General features: G+C 33.6%; 2 protein-coding genes across 6 annotated transcripts; both read right to left on the bottom strand.

The window, feature by feature from the left end:
• Positions 1-402: 402 nt before the first annotated feature.
• On the bottom strand, positions 403-12,389 carry LOC127257185 (uncharacterized). Of its 5 annotated transcripts, XM_051283557.1 has the most exons (4): positions 11,841-12,379; positions 2,608-3,353; positions 1,436-1,889; positions 403-707 (listed from the first exon to the last, which is right to left on the bottom strand). In XM_051283557.1, the coding sequence occupies exons 1-4, from the start codon at positions 12,126-12,128 to the stop codon at positions 702-704; spliced, it is 1,494 nt and encodes a 497-aa protein (XP_051139514.1). In that variant the 5' UTR covers positions 12,129-12,379; the 3' UTR covers positions 403-701. The 5 variants fall into 5 exon arrangements, with proteins under 5 accessions (XP_051139514.1, XP_051139513.1, XP_051139516.1 ...); XM_051283556.1 differs by lacking the exon at positions 403-707 and having other exon boundaries at positions 1,210-1,889; positions 11,841-12,380; XM_051283559.1 differs by lacking the exon at positions 403-707 and having other exon boundaries at positions 1,210-1,889; positions 2,608-3,438; positions 11,841-11,989.
• Positions 12,390-16,029: 3,640 nt separating this feature from the next.
• On the bottom strand, positions 16,030-17,678 carry LOC127257560 (uncharacterized). Its single transcript, XM_051284030.1, has one exon. It carries the CDS (start codon positions 17,429-17,431, stop codon positions 16,274-16,276), a length of 1,158 nt encoding a protein of 385 aa, XP_051139987.1. The 5' UTR covers positions 17,432-17,678; the 3' UTR covers positions 16,030-16,273.
• Positions 17,679-18,495: the final 817 nt, after the last annotated feature.

Raw genomic sequence — 18,495 nt, 5'->3', positions numbered from 1 at the left:
TTTGTTTTTATAATACTGCATTTTGGTCTTACCTGCCACACATATTTGCTTAATGTGACTTGTCTTTTAGAACTTAATTTGCAACTGCTAAAAAAATAAAAATGTTTGTTTGTCCTCGTAGGCTCCAAATTAATACTTATACTGTCAATATATTTTATTTCATTTTTAAAATTTTCAATATAAATATATGTTTGTATGTTGAAAATTGTATAACATTTTTATTAAGCAACATAATTATTATTTTCAGCATGTTTGTTAAATGAAATCAATCCGATCTTTCTTTCAAGAGTTTATATTCGATCAAGAGTTTATTTAAAAGCGTGCGGTTTAGTACGTCATAAAAAAAAAAAAAAAAAAAAAAAACATACGACAAAATTAAATAGAAACAGCTAAATCTGTAAGGCATAGATAAAAATAAACAACTAAGACAAACTCTGTATATTCTTGAAAATTTACAGATAGAAGATAGAGATGATTAAAACGAAGCTATACTCATATTGTCATATAAATATCAACTATTCAGCAATTTATGTCACTATTATACATTTATTTCTTTCAACTTTAACTATTTTCAAATGAATCAAAAACTTCAAATGGCACATCTAAAAGTAAATTTTACTACAGCAGATCAATGCAAGAAAAGCATACCTGAAATCAGCTCGGCGTTAACAGCTTCACCCGAACCATCTTAACAAGAATGTTTAAACCTGTGTAGGTAACCATCCACTAAGCAACATGATCACAGCCTACTCAGTTAGTTTCGCCAATGAACCGAGCAATTCAACAACACTAAAGGTGTATTCGTTTAGTACTATTCATCCAATTATTTTTTCCCAAAAACATAAAATCAAATACTTATTTTTCAATTTCTTATACTAAAAAATAATTTTACGCATCAAGATTTATTTATATTACATCATACAACTATTATAATTCAAAATTTTTGAAATTCAAATCCCAACTCAAAATCCAAACCCCCAAACAAACACACCCTAAGTATATATCTATACAACGATGAATGTGTACCTGTTGTTCGCCATAGCAGGGCAACATTATAAAACCTTTAGGCTTTGTTTATACTTTATAATGTATGATTAATTAGTAATACTCCCTCCATCCCATAAAAAGAATACCATTTTTCATTTTTGTCCGTCCCAAAGGATACCATTTTCTTATTTAGTAATTGTACTACCTATCTAACATAATTAATACCCTTACAACTTCCAATATATTACACAAATGTCATTACTTTTATATCATACAATCTAATAGAGGCATTTTTGTCTTTTTTCACTCTAAACCAATATAATACTAATATTAAAAAATCTACGTACAAAAAACAAAAGTTTCTTTTCTTCCGGGACGGAGGTAGTATAAAACTAAGTTGATCACAAAAAAGAAACAACTCCTTAATACACAAGGATGCTTATATTACCTTATGATGAATCAATGTCCTTTCATCACTTTCCTCGTAATCAGATGCATCGTCATCAATGGTCAGGTTAAGTTCTTTTGCTTCACTTGATTGAATCCCCATAAGGACCGGAGAGTTTGATTCAATGAGTTCCATCTCTGATGCTATGGTAGCTTCCATTCGAGCTCGCTCTCTATCTCTTGGATATGTGACATAGAGGAATGAATAAATGACACAGCATAGTGCCATTGGGATGGCTATAGCTGCAAAAAGAGACTTGGCTAAAGATGCAGCATTCTCTCTGTCGGTAGAAATATCTTGGGTGCCTTCCGGAACTGGTTTATATCCATAGACGTATTGAGCCAATAGTCCAACTGTGGGAGGAGCAAATGATGACAATATGGATTCAAAGGATCTGTCTAATGCATATATACTTGTTCGGGATTTCTCTGGGACGATCTCTGCAAAAATTGGACTGTCTAGTGCAATTCCATTACCACATTCCACATCACAATAGAATATATCACCAAAGAAGTTCATTGTTATCATTGAACAAACACAATTTGATTATGGGTACCTTTGCAAAAAGCCAAAACTTCTAGAATTAGAACAATTGTTAGCCTATAAACTCATAATCATTAAAAAAAGGGTGGTATTTGGATTTTATTTTCTTAAAAAAAGAAAATCATAATTAAAAGTTCAGAAAATATGAAATTTTAGAACGGTAACATCCCTTACCATTTTATATACAGTCTAAAATGTACATGTGAGTGTCATGCTTAGAATTAAAACCATTAGTCGATGACAAGTAAAATAAATGATCATTTCTGGATATGGATATTTTTCTCTTAAAATCTATAGTAAAAGACATTGTACAAAGGAGATGGGTATTAATTACAATATATACATATGTTATACTAAAACTTTACAAATTTTCAGAATACAATTATTTTATTCAAAAATCAAGAAGCCATGGAAAGCACTTTTTGAGGAGTGCTTCCCGTTTCTAGGCGAAACCTATTCTTCTTAAGCAATTAAAACAAAAAATCACAATCTGCAAATACTCTCCTAATATTTAAAGAGTGCAAACAGGGCCTAAAAGTCATGTAGTTCAACATTTTTAGAGAAACAAACACCAATAAAAAGGCGAAAACTAATAAAGGGAATAAACGAGTAAAGGGGAATGTACTTACTTGTTTGTGGCCGGAGCATTCCAAGATATGAAAAAGCCCGTGACAAAGAGCAGCAGACCATGCAGGAGCGGCGTCGAGGGATCTCCTGGCACAGCAAGTAAGAGAATTGCTGCAAGTGGAATACCTGATCCAGAGCTTAACTGAGACAAAATTATCCGGCCAGAATTAGGGTGGCGCTTTGCCAGGAAATCGCCCATCCTACCACCAAATAGACCACCAAGAGAGTTCCCGATAACAAACATGCCTATAAGGACAGCAGTCTTCTCGTGGGAGAAACCAGTGAGTTCTAACCACATTGGAGCAAATGACAACGCCGACCAAGGAAACGAACCGGTGACACCTTGAGCTACAATAATTTGAAAAGATGGGATTCTCATTACTAATTTTGATTCATTTAAAAGATTGTGTATGTCCAACTTGAATGACTTGGAGGAAGAGGCTTCATTAATCGTTCCATTGTCAATGTGAGGGTCAGTAGCGAATATCCTGACTAGAATGCCCACAATTATGCTAACAATGGCGACTAGATGGAAGGAAACTCTCCAGCCGGGAATCCCCAGAAATGTATGCGGGGCTATCAATAACGAGAATAATCCACCAATGATAGCCCCAAGGTTGCTGGTGAGCTGCAACCACCCAAAAGCCATGCCACGGTTTCCATCATCTGTTGAGTCGGCTACAAGGGATTGGATTGCAGGAGCAACAATGGCAAGGCCAATCCCGTTCAAAGCTCTTGACACGGCTACCTGGGAGATAAGATTTAAAAATTTACACAGGCAACTGCAAAGCCGTAGGACAGATTAGATCTTCGGTTTTCCAAGTTTGAAGAGACTGCACCAAAAACATACAGTAGCATCATTTTCACGTCACCTTATCTAATCATTTATATTGCCTATGCATGAGCACAAACAAGCAATTGATGCAAAGCTGCTAAAACAGTTCCGCCGGAGGAAATATATACATTAGCTTCCTTATAATAATTACTATAAAAGGATAGCTTAGGATCCGCCCACACTATACAAGGATTGCATGATTCTCCTAATCGATAGCCTTCTAGTAAAAATTTTCAGATAGCGATTAACACACAATAGAAAGAAAAGTAGGTGAGTTAATATCATTGCATCCTTAAGTCAAAAAAGTCCTATCAACTTACTATCTTGTTATATGGAAAGCAAATTTTATAGATCATGCATCACACCCGAATTGATGTCAATTAAGTTGGGCGCATTCTTATTAAATTTTTACGTAAGACATTGCGTGTTTGTTTGGGGGATTTTCCCCAAACTTCACTATTCATAATATTTTTCCCCTTAAAATACATCACATCAAACACATATTTTTTATTTTTTATATTATACTAAAAATCAAATTTACATTCAAAACATCACATCAACGTCTATTTATATCACATCATACAACTATTCACATTCAAAATTTTTACTATTCAAATCTCAATCCAAAATCCAAACCCCCAAACAAACACCCTAAGTAGCTCATAACCCCCAAAAAATCCAAAGCATATACATATATATATATATAGGAAAAGTGTAAACACTATAAAAATAAATAAATTATTATTTGTACAAGCTTAAGAAAGTAGGTGTTTGTTCCTTAGAAATTTTAGTTGGTACAATTCCTCATAAATATTATTATAAAAAATTAATATACACACATTAACACATATATATTTTTTTCGCTCACAAAAAATTAATAATTCAACACAAAATATTATTTTTTATATTATTAACCCAATTCTCCCTATTTAACATAAAAAACACATCCATCCAAAAACACAAAGCGAAAACTTTTTTATTATTTATTTTTTTCCTATATCAATATAAACTCCTAATAAACCAATTACACCAACCATATTTTCTTTTATGTTCAACTATACTCTCAATAAAAAGCTCAATAATATTTTATTTTGAATTGTATGAATTCATAATAAACAAATTCAGCCTGTCCACATAGCATTTATTAAGAAAATGAAATTATAAAAAATGCCCACATAATGTATTCACAGTTACATTAAAGATTTACATTAATCTTATGTCCACATGTTACTCAGTACAAACTATATGTTAGTTTAAATAGGTATTGCGATAATAAAATCTACCGTAAAACCGAGTCGATGATGGATCCTCTTTCCGAAAATTAGATACGCCTTGTAGTACTTCCGGTGGCTAGCGTTCTAACCCAAAGATAAAACGGTTTCCGTTTCTAATGAGAGTAACACCTCTGATTGTTGGAGCTTCGGCGAACAAAGCGAGGGAAAAACTGAGTTGGAGAAGTTGCCGGAAAGCTAGAAGAGATGAGAGAATGGGGAGAAAATTGTTGGTGTGTTTAGAATGAAGAGGGAGGCCTTTTATATAGGCGTCTCCATTCGGCAAAAATAGCAGGGGATCAATTACGATCATAATTACGACCTTAATTACAGATTTAATTTATTCCAAATTCAAACCTTCCGTTTGAAGCGGTCGAAATAAACAAAATAGCCAAAATATTAACCGAATCCCATATACAAATAAATAAATAAATATTTATTTATTTCTTCCAAAGTAATCTAATTACTTTTGGTACACCGACCAGTCACATTTTCACTTACCAAATTAATAAGTTGCAAAATAACCGATTATCCAACAATTCCCCACATGAGTGAAAATGCCCATAAATGACAGAAGCCCAGCTCAATCCCCGTGAGACATTGACACATCAGGACATGTAGTTTTTGGCTTTGAACCTTCCATTGTCAACATTACAGAGTGTACTGGTGGTCCAGTTGACGTGATGCATTGAATTGTTCCACGTCTACGTGCACTTAGTCAATAATATTAATGTGTCGCTATTTCAGTCTCAACTTTGTTCTCACATTTTGATCCATTTTGGCCATAGATCTCGTCTTTGGATTCATAAGTGTTTCGTTTGAAGCGGCCCACACTTCACACTTATATATAGGTAATCCTATTTCAAGGTATCCACTCATACCTTTAGGATCATTAAAAGTCATTAACTCAACCTCACAACTTTTGCACATTATAACACTCATTGTCTTTCATGGAATTGTAATTGAGTGTTCGTGTCGGACTCACACAGCTTAGTTTTCCCATTGAACCAAGGCTTGAGATTTCCAAGTGATTTGATTAGGTTACCACTGTAACTGTCTGCTGTTCCCTTTAGCAGTTTGTATATTTGATCTCTCTGTAACCATTTGGTTAGTGGATCTGCTAGGTTTTCTATTGATTTTACATATTCGATAGTCAAAACCCCATTGGTGATCAAATGCCTTACAGTGTTATGTCTACGTCGGATATATCGGGATTTACCGTTGTAAATTTCATACTTAGCCCTTACAATGGCAGCTTGGCTATCGTATTGAATCATTATGAGATGTACTGATTTAATCCAGTGTAGAATATCATCCATAAAATTCCTCAGCTATTCGGCTTATTCGTCAGCTTTGTCCAAGGCGATGAACTCCGATTCCATTGTGGACCGTGCAATGCATATCCACTTATAAACAGTGAGTCTTTTGCATCGGACATTCAATTGGCATCGCAGTACCTTTGAGTACTGGTGGCTATTTCGCGTAGTATATGCCAAAATTCTGAGTAAATTTAAGATAATTTAATACTCTTACTAGCGTTTTCCAGTGTTCATGACTGGGGTTGCTAGCCAGGTCAGACCTTGTACAATTTGTTAAGTACATTAGGCTTCCAATAATTTTGGCATAGTGTTCTTGAGCTACGGGGTCTCTTCTATTCTTGCTAAAGTGTATGCCGAGGTCTATTGGGGTTTTCAATGGAGTGTTGTCGTAGGCATTGAATTTTCTCAATATCTTTTCAACATAGTGGGACTGAGTCAGATCAATACCTTCGTCTTGTCTTAGAATCTTCATTCCAAGGATGACGTCGGCTAGCCTTAAATCTTTCATATAGAAGTTACGAATCAACATGCATTTGATTTCATTGATCAGACTGACCTCTTTAGCCATGATCAGTAGGTCGTCTACAAATAGACAGATTATGATAAAACCGGAAGGTGTTTCTTTAATGTAGACACACTTGTCACACTCGTTTATATTAAAACCATTTGATAACATGACATTATCAAATCTTAAGTGACATTGTACATATGCTTGTTTCAATCCGTACAAAGACTTTATCAGTTTGCACACCTTTTTCTCTTGGTCAGGAACGACATATCCTTCCGGTTGTTCCATATATACCTCTTCTTCTAATTCACAAATTAGAAAAGCAGCCTTCACATCCATTGGGTGAATCTCAAGATTGTTCAAAGACGCAATTGAAAGAAGCACTCGAATGGATGTTATCTAGTTACTAGTGAATATATGTCGAAGAAGTCAAACCCTTTGGTTTGTCTTTAGCCTTTTACTACGAGACGGGATTTGTATTTACCACTAGACCCATCAGCCTTGAGTTTCCTTTTCAATACCTATTTGAACCGTCGTGGTTTACAGCCTTTGGGTTGGTCAAATAACACCCAAGTGTTATTTTGCATTATTGAGTCTATTTCACTGTTTGTTGCTCCCTTCTAGAATAGAGCATCAGGACTAAATAGTGCTTCCTTGATCGTTGTTGGATCATTGTCCAACATATACGTAATAAAATCTGGACCAAAGGTTTTCTCGACCCTTGACCTTTTGCTACGCCTAGATTCTAAAACCTCTTGATCAGGGCTACTAGTTGTTTGTCTCTTTACCTGTAGTTCTTCATCTACAGGTTTTAGGTTGGATTGTATCATTTCCTTACAAGAATATATATTTTCAAAAAATTTGGCATTCATTGATTCTATTGTAGTTCCTTCGGCCATCCTAAGGATATCCGATTTATGAACTATGAAACAATAAGCAATACTATTTAATGCGTATCCGATAAATGTGCAATCTACCGTTTTTGGGCCGATAGGGACTTGCTTTGGAGGCGGAATTTCCACTTTTGCTAGGCACCCCCACACTTTGAGGTATTTGTATGTGGGTTTCTTACCTTTCCATAGTTCATAAGTGGTAACATCCTTACCCTTAAGTGGAATTTTGTTCAAGATATAATTTGCCGTCATTACTGCCTCCTCCCATAAGTTTTGGGGAAGTCATGAATTTATCAATAAGGCATTCATCATTTCCCATGTGCAATTTCCTCTCTTTGGTCTTATTGTAGGTCGAGAAGTTTGTTTTGTCGGAGCAAACATGGCAGGTTGATCCGGTGTCAACACACCAAGCTCTCGGATTTTCCACATTATTTGGTTCGTACACAACACCGACAAGGTCGTCACTATTGAGATCAGTCTGGTAGCTCGTCTCGACCACTTGGGAAATCGGTTTCTTCTTTTTCGGTACCTTGCAGTTCTTAATCTGGTGTCCTGTTTCACCACAATTAAAACAGTTACCTGTAAACTTGGACTGTTTGCTTTTGTCCGTGTCCGTTTGAGTTGGCCGTGCGCGTCTTTTGAAGGGATTGATGACCCCAAATATAAGCATATTCTTAACTTGACAAAACTACGTATTACTTGAATTTCTGTATAAAAACCATCACAATAGGTGATTAATGGCATATTTTATTGATCTATATCACTTGGCATGATCCAAAGTTGGTTTGTTGAGATTATTAACGATTTTTGCCCTTTTAAGAGGTGTTTTGTTACCAGAAAAGCTAAGGCAGACGCCACAAGCGATAGCCATCTCCGCTCGCAAGCGGTGATCCCATCACCCAGAAAACTAAGGCAAGAGAGGCAAGCGGTAGCTTCCATCGCTCACAAGCGGCAGTCTCTCCCGCTCACAAGCGACGGCCCAGACACCCACCGCTGCAGAGTGACAGCAACCCAACTCAAATATTGACTAAGTGTCCCAACTGCAGCGGTACAACCATTCCATTACCGGCCAGCACAAGCAAGCCCGCCTAGCTGCGCTGATACCCTCCAGCCATCCGGCAAGCAAGGAAGATCTGAGCCCTTACAAATCCATACAAGCAGAGCGAGCACACTGGGAGTTATGACCAACAACTGCCTCAACAGAATAACCGTCATCAACTGCCTAACTGCCTAGCGGTTAAAACCACTTTATAACTGCTTGTAACCGCTACTTCTACTTAATATAAATAGGACCAGATATCTGTATGTAGATATACTTCGACTGGAGTATACTAGCGATTAATTTTCTGTGCATTCTAGTTGTCTTTCTGTTCTCTGAGAGCTCAGACCCTGTAAGGGAGTTCTTCGCATGAATGGCCAAAGGAGTGGGGATTCCCCTTCTCCCTTGGCCAATATTTTACTGTTTGCTTAATGTAGTTTAATTGCTTTCGTTTACAGTTTTGTAGAGTTAGAACTTCCAGCTTTACTAGTAAGTAATGTAATATCATTCAATTTTTCATCCCCAATTCTTTCATACTTTTTCATACTTATATAAATCTTGATTGTAAAGAATTTCGTCTCACTAGTTTAGAGCACAGAAGAATTGTTTATCTAAGCCTTGTCTTTTGCCACAAGCATTTTCAATGTAGTTCAATGTAGTTAAGTACGCGGGAGCCTTGTCGACCTGCTTAACTACTGGTTTGAATTCAATTTTGATTAAAAAGAGGTAACAGAATGGTAAAGCCACTAATGAGGCAGAATTTGGGATAATTAATAGGGCATAAGCGGTGGTCTATTAGGTCGCAGAAATTCCTAGTGACAATAGGGTTTCTTTCTTATAATGTTCCAATTGGGTGTCGTTGAAATCTTGTTGTAAATCCGGTCAAATACCAGTGATAAGGATTTTCTATAATCTGGTTTATATATTTACATCATCTCCTTCTCCCGCTTCTGTATTATACATATATGTCCATTTAAACACTATCACAACTCGCTCATTTCATCCAGGAAAATCTAGTCATTAAGTAACTCACAGTTCAGACACAACACCTCTCATTCACTCTTTATCGCTTAAATATATATACATATATACATTGTGTCATCCGCTCACGTCCCGCTCGCTCGACCATCACTGGCACCCTACCGCTCACCTCCGCTCCGCTTGCCTTCACAAAACTTTACCGCTTTCTCTTACCACTTTCCGTAGAATTTGATCCGCTGCAAGCGGTTCCCTTACTGCATTTCCCGCCGTTTTTACAAGATCTGCACTTGATTTGAAATTCATGACTTAAAATCCCTGCGTTCGACCTGTAAACTCATCAGTTAAAGAGTATAAATAATTATGATGACTACTCAGGGTCTACAACCACAAATGTTTATCATATCTGCCCACTTTCTATAATTCACCACATTATTTTCTTCGAATGAAATTCCCTGTGAATGTATACACATAGAAACAATTACAAATTTTAGTTATCAGGGATCTCCGACCAAGTTGGCTTTAGCAAATCTCCGCTTTGTGTTGCTTTCTGTTGACCTCTTCTATCCGGATTCGGACAATCAGATCTTCAAGCTCCATTTGCTTTAGCTCATGTTTCAGCCCGTGCTTGAAGTTGCTCCAACTCGGGGGCAATTTCTCGATCATCACACTCGTGATGAACTTTTCTGGTAGTGGCATCTCTTCGTCGATAACAAAGTGAACAATGTGTTGAAATTCTTCCACTTGTTCGATGACATACTTGTCATCTACTATCTTATAGTCTATAAACCGGACCACAACAAATATTTACAATACACTTGTTAGACCCGGCATTCTCGGACTTATATTTTTTCTCAAGGGCATTCCACAACCCTTTCGCACTTTTTATTTTACAATATACATTATAAAAAGAATTAGAGAAACTATCTAATAGGGTATTTCTTGTCATGTAGTCTCTACGTACCCACGATGCATAATTCGCATGCGTCTGTTGGTCCGCACCGGGCTCTGGAGTAATTGGGTCATCGTGCAACACGAACATGGCAAACCTAATCGCAGTCAGCTAGAAGAGCATCTTCTTCACCTCTTAAAGTCCACTACAGTAAATAGTTGTAGATCTTGTACATGGGCCATCATCCGTGGGCCAAGACCAGGATCAACAGTTTGGATCGCGAAGGTAGAGGGTGCGGTCACAAACCCAAGAATGCCCCCACATCTCATGGGGAAAATCCAGAAAACATAGGGCTACCCATAAAGGGAACTAACCTAAGTGGAAAAGCCACCTTGACTTCTGCTTTGGCGACTTTAGCGGCGGCGAAGGCTCCGGAGACTCCAACAGGGGTTAACATTCTCGCAAAGTAGTATCTAATTTTCGATTGTTAGTTTAAATGGGTATTGTGATAATAAAATTTACCGTGAAACCGAGTGGAGGATGAATCCTCTTTCTTAAAATTAGATACGCCCCGATAGTGTCTCAAGTGGCTGATGTTCTAACACAAAGATAAATCAGTTTCCGTCCCCAATTAGAGTGACACCTCTGATCATTGGAGCTCCGACAAACAAAGCGAGGAAAGAACTAAGCTAGGGAGGTTGATGGAAAGCTAAAAGAGATGAAAGAAGGAAGACAGAGTTGTTGGTGTGTTTAGAATGAAGGCCCACTCGGCCAAAATGACAGAGGATCAATTACGATTATAATTACGACCTTAATTACATATTTAATTTATTCTAAATTCAAACCTTCCGTTTAAAGCGGTCGTAATTGATTCTAATAACAAACTTTCCGTTTGTGACTATAGTAATTTAGTCTAATTTCAAACCTTCCATTTGAAACGATTGTAATTTATTTTAATTTAAAATCTTCTGTTTGAGATTATAATAATCCCATCCAACGGATAATATTTTATCCAAATAATACTACCACTTAGGCCATATACCAGATTTAACTTAGGGCGCACAATTTGGTTTGCATTGGATGGATAAATAAATAACTCATTATCCAACACAAAAAAAATTGGATGGATAGCATTGGATTTGTTATCACTTAAAATTTACCAAATTTTTGCAAATATTTGCAAGTTTTCTCAATATTGAAATCCAAGTTGGTTCAAACATTCCCCAAAAATTTCATCAGAATTTCTGAAATATAATTCCTAGCCTAGCCTAGAACATGTCATAGATATAGAAGCTTTTCAGCCTCTAAATGTGCACCTTCCACTCTCCTATTGAGAAACATCTTCATCAAATATTTATAGAAATGCTTATCCAAATGCTAAATTTCACGACAATTGTTGCATCCGCAACGCAACGCAAGCATACCCATCCAATCCAAATTAGCCAATCATTTTCACAGTAAAGAAAACAAAGTAGTAATGAAATAAAATTAGGGTTTCACCTGGAAAAACGAGGAAGAGAAGGCGACGAGGAAGGTGGCGGCAGACCAGAGAAATGCGCCATAAGCGATGATTCGGGCCCGATTATGTCGAGCTGCGAGATAAGCCGCCAAGGGGTAGCAAACGGCCTGCACCATGGATCTAAAAAGTGTGAGGAAGCCGAGGCCGGTGGGGCCGGCGTGGAGCGCTTCCCCAACCTCTTTGTAGACTCCCGGAAGCAACGATTCGTCCGCTCTTTCCATGATTCCAGCTAGATTTACCAGCACCAGGGTTAGCGTCTCCGCTCTCATTTTAATTTTATTTTCTGGGTGGGGGTTTAGGTTGCTTCTGCTATCTCATCGTCTTCTTGAGATCTTCATTCTCTTCTCCGGTAGCAGGAAAGAGGAAAATGGAAAATTGCCGCGCGGAGCAGTGAGGAACTGAAGAGTCAAACACGTTTCGGTATTCGCATATTCCAAATGCCATTAAACCTTCTGTTTTCTATTTTCCTTCTATAATAATTTTCTTGACTTCGACGTTTTAGACCACCCTTACCCGTTTCTCTGTTTTGGGTGTTTCTTGACTATAACAATTTTTTTTAGAATTTGAATAATAAAGATTTTAAAATATAATTACAAGTGATATTTTTAATATAAAATTATTTTTTATAATAATATATAAATAAAAAATAAATATTTTTTTTTATATTTTTTTTTAAAAAAATGATGTATAGTAAAAAATATTAAAATTTTATTAAAGAATACTCCCTCCGTCCAGCTAGAAAGTATACATGTTTCTAGTTTGGGACGTCCAATTACAAAGTAAACATTTCATTAAATACCTTATTTTTTTCCACAAATACCCCTACTTTACATCACATCGTTACTTTTACACCAAAAAATAAGGGCAAAAATGTCATTACACTACCTTTCCACTATAATTAAAATACTATTTATTTCTTAAACACCGCGTCAAAAGTAATTGTATACGTTTTTTGTGGACGGAGGGAGTATATCTTTGTTAGCTAGTGGGGTATTTTTGATAGTTTTTTATTATTTATTTAATTATTTTTTAAAAATACTTCTTTCTTGGGAGAGAGAATTTTTTTCTATTTGGTCAGGCAAATTTAGGCACCATAGATTAGTTAGTTAGACTATAAATATTAATTATTTAATAATTTAAAAAAATTTAAATTATGTATTTAAATACCTTTAATATTATATTTCTATAAAAACAAAATATTTATTTGTCTTTTGTATTGTACTTAACATTGAAAATATTTTTATATTTGTATAATTTTTTATACAAATATCATTATATTAGTATTATAAGATACTAATAGAAGTATTTTTGTCATTTTCTCTTTATTTGTAATACGATTTGATATAATAATTAATATTCAAATATCAACATGCAAAAAGTAAATAAATACCTTGTTATGGACGGAATGAGTATATAATAAGAATAAAATTTTATACAATAAAAATAAATAAAATATTTATTTATTTGTTTATTTATTTATATATTATCATAAATTGATTTTATAAAAAAAATAATGAATTTTGAAAGTAAATAAAGATATAGTTAATTGAAGAGATAGATAGAAATAAACATGAGTGAATCTAGGTGCCGTTATAAATTTAAAATTAAATTGATTTATTTTTTTTCAAATATTTAATATTGATAAATTATTTAAAAATAAAAAGTGATTATTTTTTTGGGAAAGAGAAAAAAAAAATGAATTTTGCGAAATGGAGGAAATATTAAATTGATATTTATTTTATTTTTTGGATTTGTTTATTTAATCAAACAAATATAGGAGTATATAATACTTATATTATATTCTTATCACAAAACTTATGACTATTTCTTGTAAGCAACTAGTGTGTTTCGTTGTAAAATTTTGATTTTGAATTTTAAAAGATACGTGCTTCCTTACAATGCGAAGTTTTAATAATTGGTTCTTTAAATTTTAATTGTATTTTAAATTTTATAATTTATATTTTATTTATTTTAAATAAACTATTTAATAATTTTAATCTTAATCTATAATTATTTTTATTAAATAATAATTACTATTTTAATACACTTTTTAAACATTTATTACCAAAAATTAGCTGAAACAAGAAAGAATGGTAAACTAATAGACACAATCAATATATTTAAATAACTATTGAAATATTATAAAAATAACTGTTTAATGTAATATTTTTAAAAGAGAAAAATTCTGAATAATAAAAAGTCGTGTAAAAGTCCACAACCTACAGCCTAATAAACTTTTGATGATAAAAACCACATTGATTTGCCGGAAAGATCTTCCCAACATTATTTTATTTTTGGATTTACTATAGCAATTTATTTTCAGTTATACTTATCTTTTGTTTTTATAGAAAATATTCCTTTACATTACTATTTTATAGAATTATTTAAATTATTAATAACAATTTAATATTTTATTATTTTTAAATATTTATTTTATAACAAATTTCTATACTAAGGGTGTGTTTGTTTGAAGGATTTTGGTAGATTTTCACTGTTCATCCAATTTTTTCCCCCCAAAAACATCAAATCAAACACCTATTTTTCATTTTTTATATTATACTAAAAATCAATTTTACATTCAAAACATCACATCAAACCCTATTTATATCACATCATACAACTATTCAAGTTCAAAATTTTTACTATTCAAATCCCAATTCAAAATCCAAACCCCCAAACAAACACACCCTAATAGTAAACATATTATACAATAAATTAAAATTTATAATAATTTTATCATAATTATACAGAACTAATTAACTACGGGTGTGTTCTTTTGGGGATTTTCTTAAATTTCTAATCCCTTCTTCTCAAACACCGTATAACATTTTCTTTTTGGTATGTCTCAAACACCCTGCAATATTTCCAAAATATAAAATAATTAATTATACTTAATCTCTCCCCCACACTTTATCCATCACATCACCCAAATAAAAAAAAAAAAAATATACATTTATCTCTCCATCACATCACCTAATTTCTAAATTATCATACTTAATACTACACACCTAAAAACTCGTGCCCAAAACAAATATTGCACCTTATTTGAGACGGATGGAGTACTATTCATTCAATTTTTTCCCTCAAAAAACATCAAATCGAAACATCTATTTTTCATTTTTTATATTATACTAAAAATTAATTTTATATTCAAAATATCACATCAACACCTTATTTATATCACATCATACAACTATTCCAATTCAAAAATTTTACTATTCAAATTTCAATTCAAAATTCAAACCCCCAAACAAACACACCCTATAAGTATCAATAAAAATTAAATATATCAATAAAGATATAAGTTATTATAAATGTAAATTACAAAATTAAAATATATATAAACAAAAATAAATTGTTTTATAAATAGAAAAATCAAAAAATTGTAAAAAATAAATTGGGTTTGTTTGCTCAATTATTTTCCACAACAAAGTATATATATTTATTTATTTTTATGTTAGAAAGTCTAATTGCAAACTAATTATTTCCTTTATTTTAGTAACTTTTGCTATGACTCTACTTTTTTTTATAAATACCTCTATTTACCTTTTACATCATTATTTAAAAAAAAAAAACAAATTTATTTTTACATTACTTTAAGCTTGTCACAATTAATATTATTATTCCTTAAATTTGCACTAAAAAATATATATATTTTTAAAATAGACGCTGAGCACAGGGAGTATAATCATATCCTATCCTCTATAGTAAACAAGCCCTTGGTCGACTACGAATTCACATTTTTTCAGTCAGGTCACTGAATCTATCAATAAAACAGTCTTTTCAATGGCTCTGTTCTTCCAAGTTTTCTTTTTCCCTCACATTTTCTCAAAAATATTAATAAACTACACACATTTACTATTTTTATATTTCCCGGATTCTCTATACCTCAGATTAAAAAAAAAAAATTCTCCAACATTCTCACAAAACAAACACATATTTCACAGACAAACAATAAAAACATCTTCCAACACCAACCACCCGAAAAATAAACTCATTACCGCCCCACATCTATAGCAGTTTGATGCCCTGACTTAAAACCTCTAGTTCCCAAAGAATCGAAAACCAAGATACTACCAAATATTGTCAAGTCCTAACAAGAATTCAAAACAAGCTAAAGGGCACCAGGTTAGAAAAAGAACACTAACAAATAACAATAGTCAAGCCCAATGAAACAAAACGATAATCACAAAATTTATTGCAGTCACATGACAGATTATCCTAAAGAAAGATTGGTAAAAAAGAATAGTATTCAAGGGACATCAGAATTTATATGAAACTAAAATCATGTTTAAAGGAATTAACATATACAAATAACACTAAATAAAGTAAACACTGAAAACTGACCTTCTAGCTTCAACAGGTGCAAGCCATCAAAATAGCCCCAAATCACTTGAAAGTAAAATCGATTTCTCTATCCAATTGCTTTAACTTCATTGTCTTTGTTGACGTCAATGGAACTCTTTCCATTGTTGAGTTCACTTAGATAAGGGCCAACAAAAGTCTCGTAAAACTTTTCATCCGGAAGCTGGTGGAGTGTAGACAAAGAGGGCCACCTTTTAATCAGTTTCTTAGCTTCCAATTTTTCTAAAATCTGAAACCGTGGTTTAAACCTTTTCTCTAGGTTGCCCGTCAGTATTGTCGGGCTATTAACAATGCATCTCGTATCATACTTTCCATTAGAAAGAACAAAATCTTTGGTTCTCTTCACCCCATCCACGGATAAACAAAACACAGATGGTGCCTTCTGAAATATTGCTGTTATTTCACTTTCTGTAAATCCACAATCCCGTAAACCCTGCAATTTGAGCTCCAAAGTCTTTGCAGACATTTGAGATACCACTCGAAGAGCATAAATGAACATTTTGGAGTTTCTATTAGCCCCCATTTCCTCAGCCCTTTCGACAGACATCCTAAACCTTTCTGGCTTCAACATCATACATCTTGGATATGTATACATGAGTTTAATGATGCGTTCCATAGGTACACCGCAGCTCTTCAAGATCTCAATATTGGGAAGTATAGACCTTTTCAAGTCACAGGTTAATGACCACCCAGATCTCCTCCCAAACTTGGCAATAGCATCTTCGTCTGTTACTAAGCTCTTTACCATCGATAACAAAGGAACTACTCTACTATTCAAATTTGAATGCAAAAGCTTAGGATTGGTTGAGATTATCCTGGCAATATCCTCAGAACAAAACCCCATGCCCTGGAAAACCCTAATTTTGGGTTTAACTGAATCCTCAAGGCTAGCAAAGAGCAACACAGCCCTGGACTCGACAATTTTCTCCACTTGAGCATTTGAAAATCCACTCTTTGTCAGAAATGACAGTATCGAATCGCACTGATCCAGATCTTTCACTCGATTCAAAACAGAGGCAGCTTTAGTGGCCACTTCGGCCGAAAGTTGGTGCTTGTGCCGCAATAAATCAAAAATTGCAGCAGAACTAGCGTACTCTTCTTCATTCGAAGTAGAGAAAAGGCGGAGATAAACAGCGCGATATATACTGTGGGTCGAAGCATAATTCGTGAACAAGCAGGTAATATTTCTGCGCAGAATTGAAATCATTTTTTTGAAAAGAAGAACCGCCACTAAAACGCGTAAACTCAATCGACGACGCAACTTACAAATTGAAATCAGTCCGCAGCAAAATTGATAGCTCAGAGTTGAAGCCCTCCGTAGTGCGGTTGCCCTTTGCAGCAATTCAATCTATACAAACACCATAAGCCCTAGAATGCGATTTCAAAAGTATCCATTAGGGTTTGCTTCGTATCGTATGATTCGTATCTAGCTTTCTTCTTTTTTTTAACAAGCTTTGGACGTGGAGTGCTGATAAAAAGGTGCGTTATTTGCGTTTTTCCTTTTTTTATTATTTTTGTTTTTTTTCAAATATTAGATTACTATTATTTCAAGTATATTATTTTATTAATTATTTATTACTTTATATCAATTTTTTATATTAACTATTTTATAAATTATAGATTTAATAAAATAAAGAAAAAAAAAAACTGTGTATAAATTTAAAAAAATTTGTGTTTGGAGCATGGTGAGTTGGAATTGAATATTCGAATGTCTTTATTTGAGTAAAATTTGAATATATTAGGTTTAGATTTATATTATATTTTATTTGTAAATTTTAATTTTACACTTGATATAGGATCACGAATTATATGTTAATGTAATGCTTTAATTCAGTATTATTCGTGTATATAGGTTTCTAATTGTTTTTCTCGACATATTGATGTCCATGTATTTCAATTTATGAAATTAGTCAAAGATTAGGACTTGATACAAAGTGGTTATTAATAAATAGATATTAAAAATATTACATCATCTAAATTGCACCATGTTATTGATTTTGAGAGATTTTAATTTTTTTTTTTAATTTTGTTCAAGTTATTAGTTTCATTTACATTTCTACATTGAAATTTTTTGTGTCTATGGATGATATTGTAAGATATAATCGAACTAAGTCATAGGATCAAATCCGATCCTTTTAAATTTTATTTGTTACACATGGTTCGTGTGATTTACTGTTGAAAATTTATCCAAAGTGCATTCGAATGATAACGATACATTATAAAATATATATATATATATAATTGAACTAATATTATAAGGGATATCTTGTT

Source organism: Andrographis paniculata, unplaced genomic scaffold, assembly GCF_009805555.1.
Source record: "Andrographis paniculata isolate CXL003 unplaced genomic scaffold, ASM980555v1 Contig57END, whole genome shotgun sequence".
In the NCBI taxonomy this organism is placed as follows: Eukaryota; Viridiplantae; Streptophyta; class Magnoliopsida; order Lamiales; family Acanthaceae; genus Andrographis; species Andrographis paniculata.
This window is presented reverse-complemented; position numbering and strand designations above follow the sequence as displayed.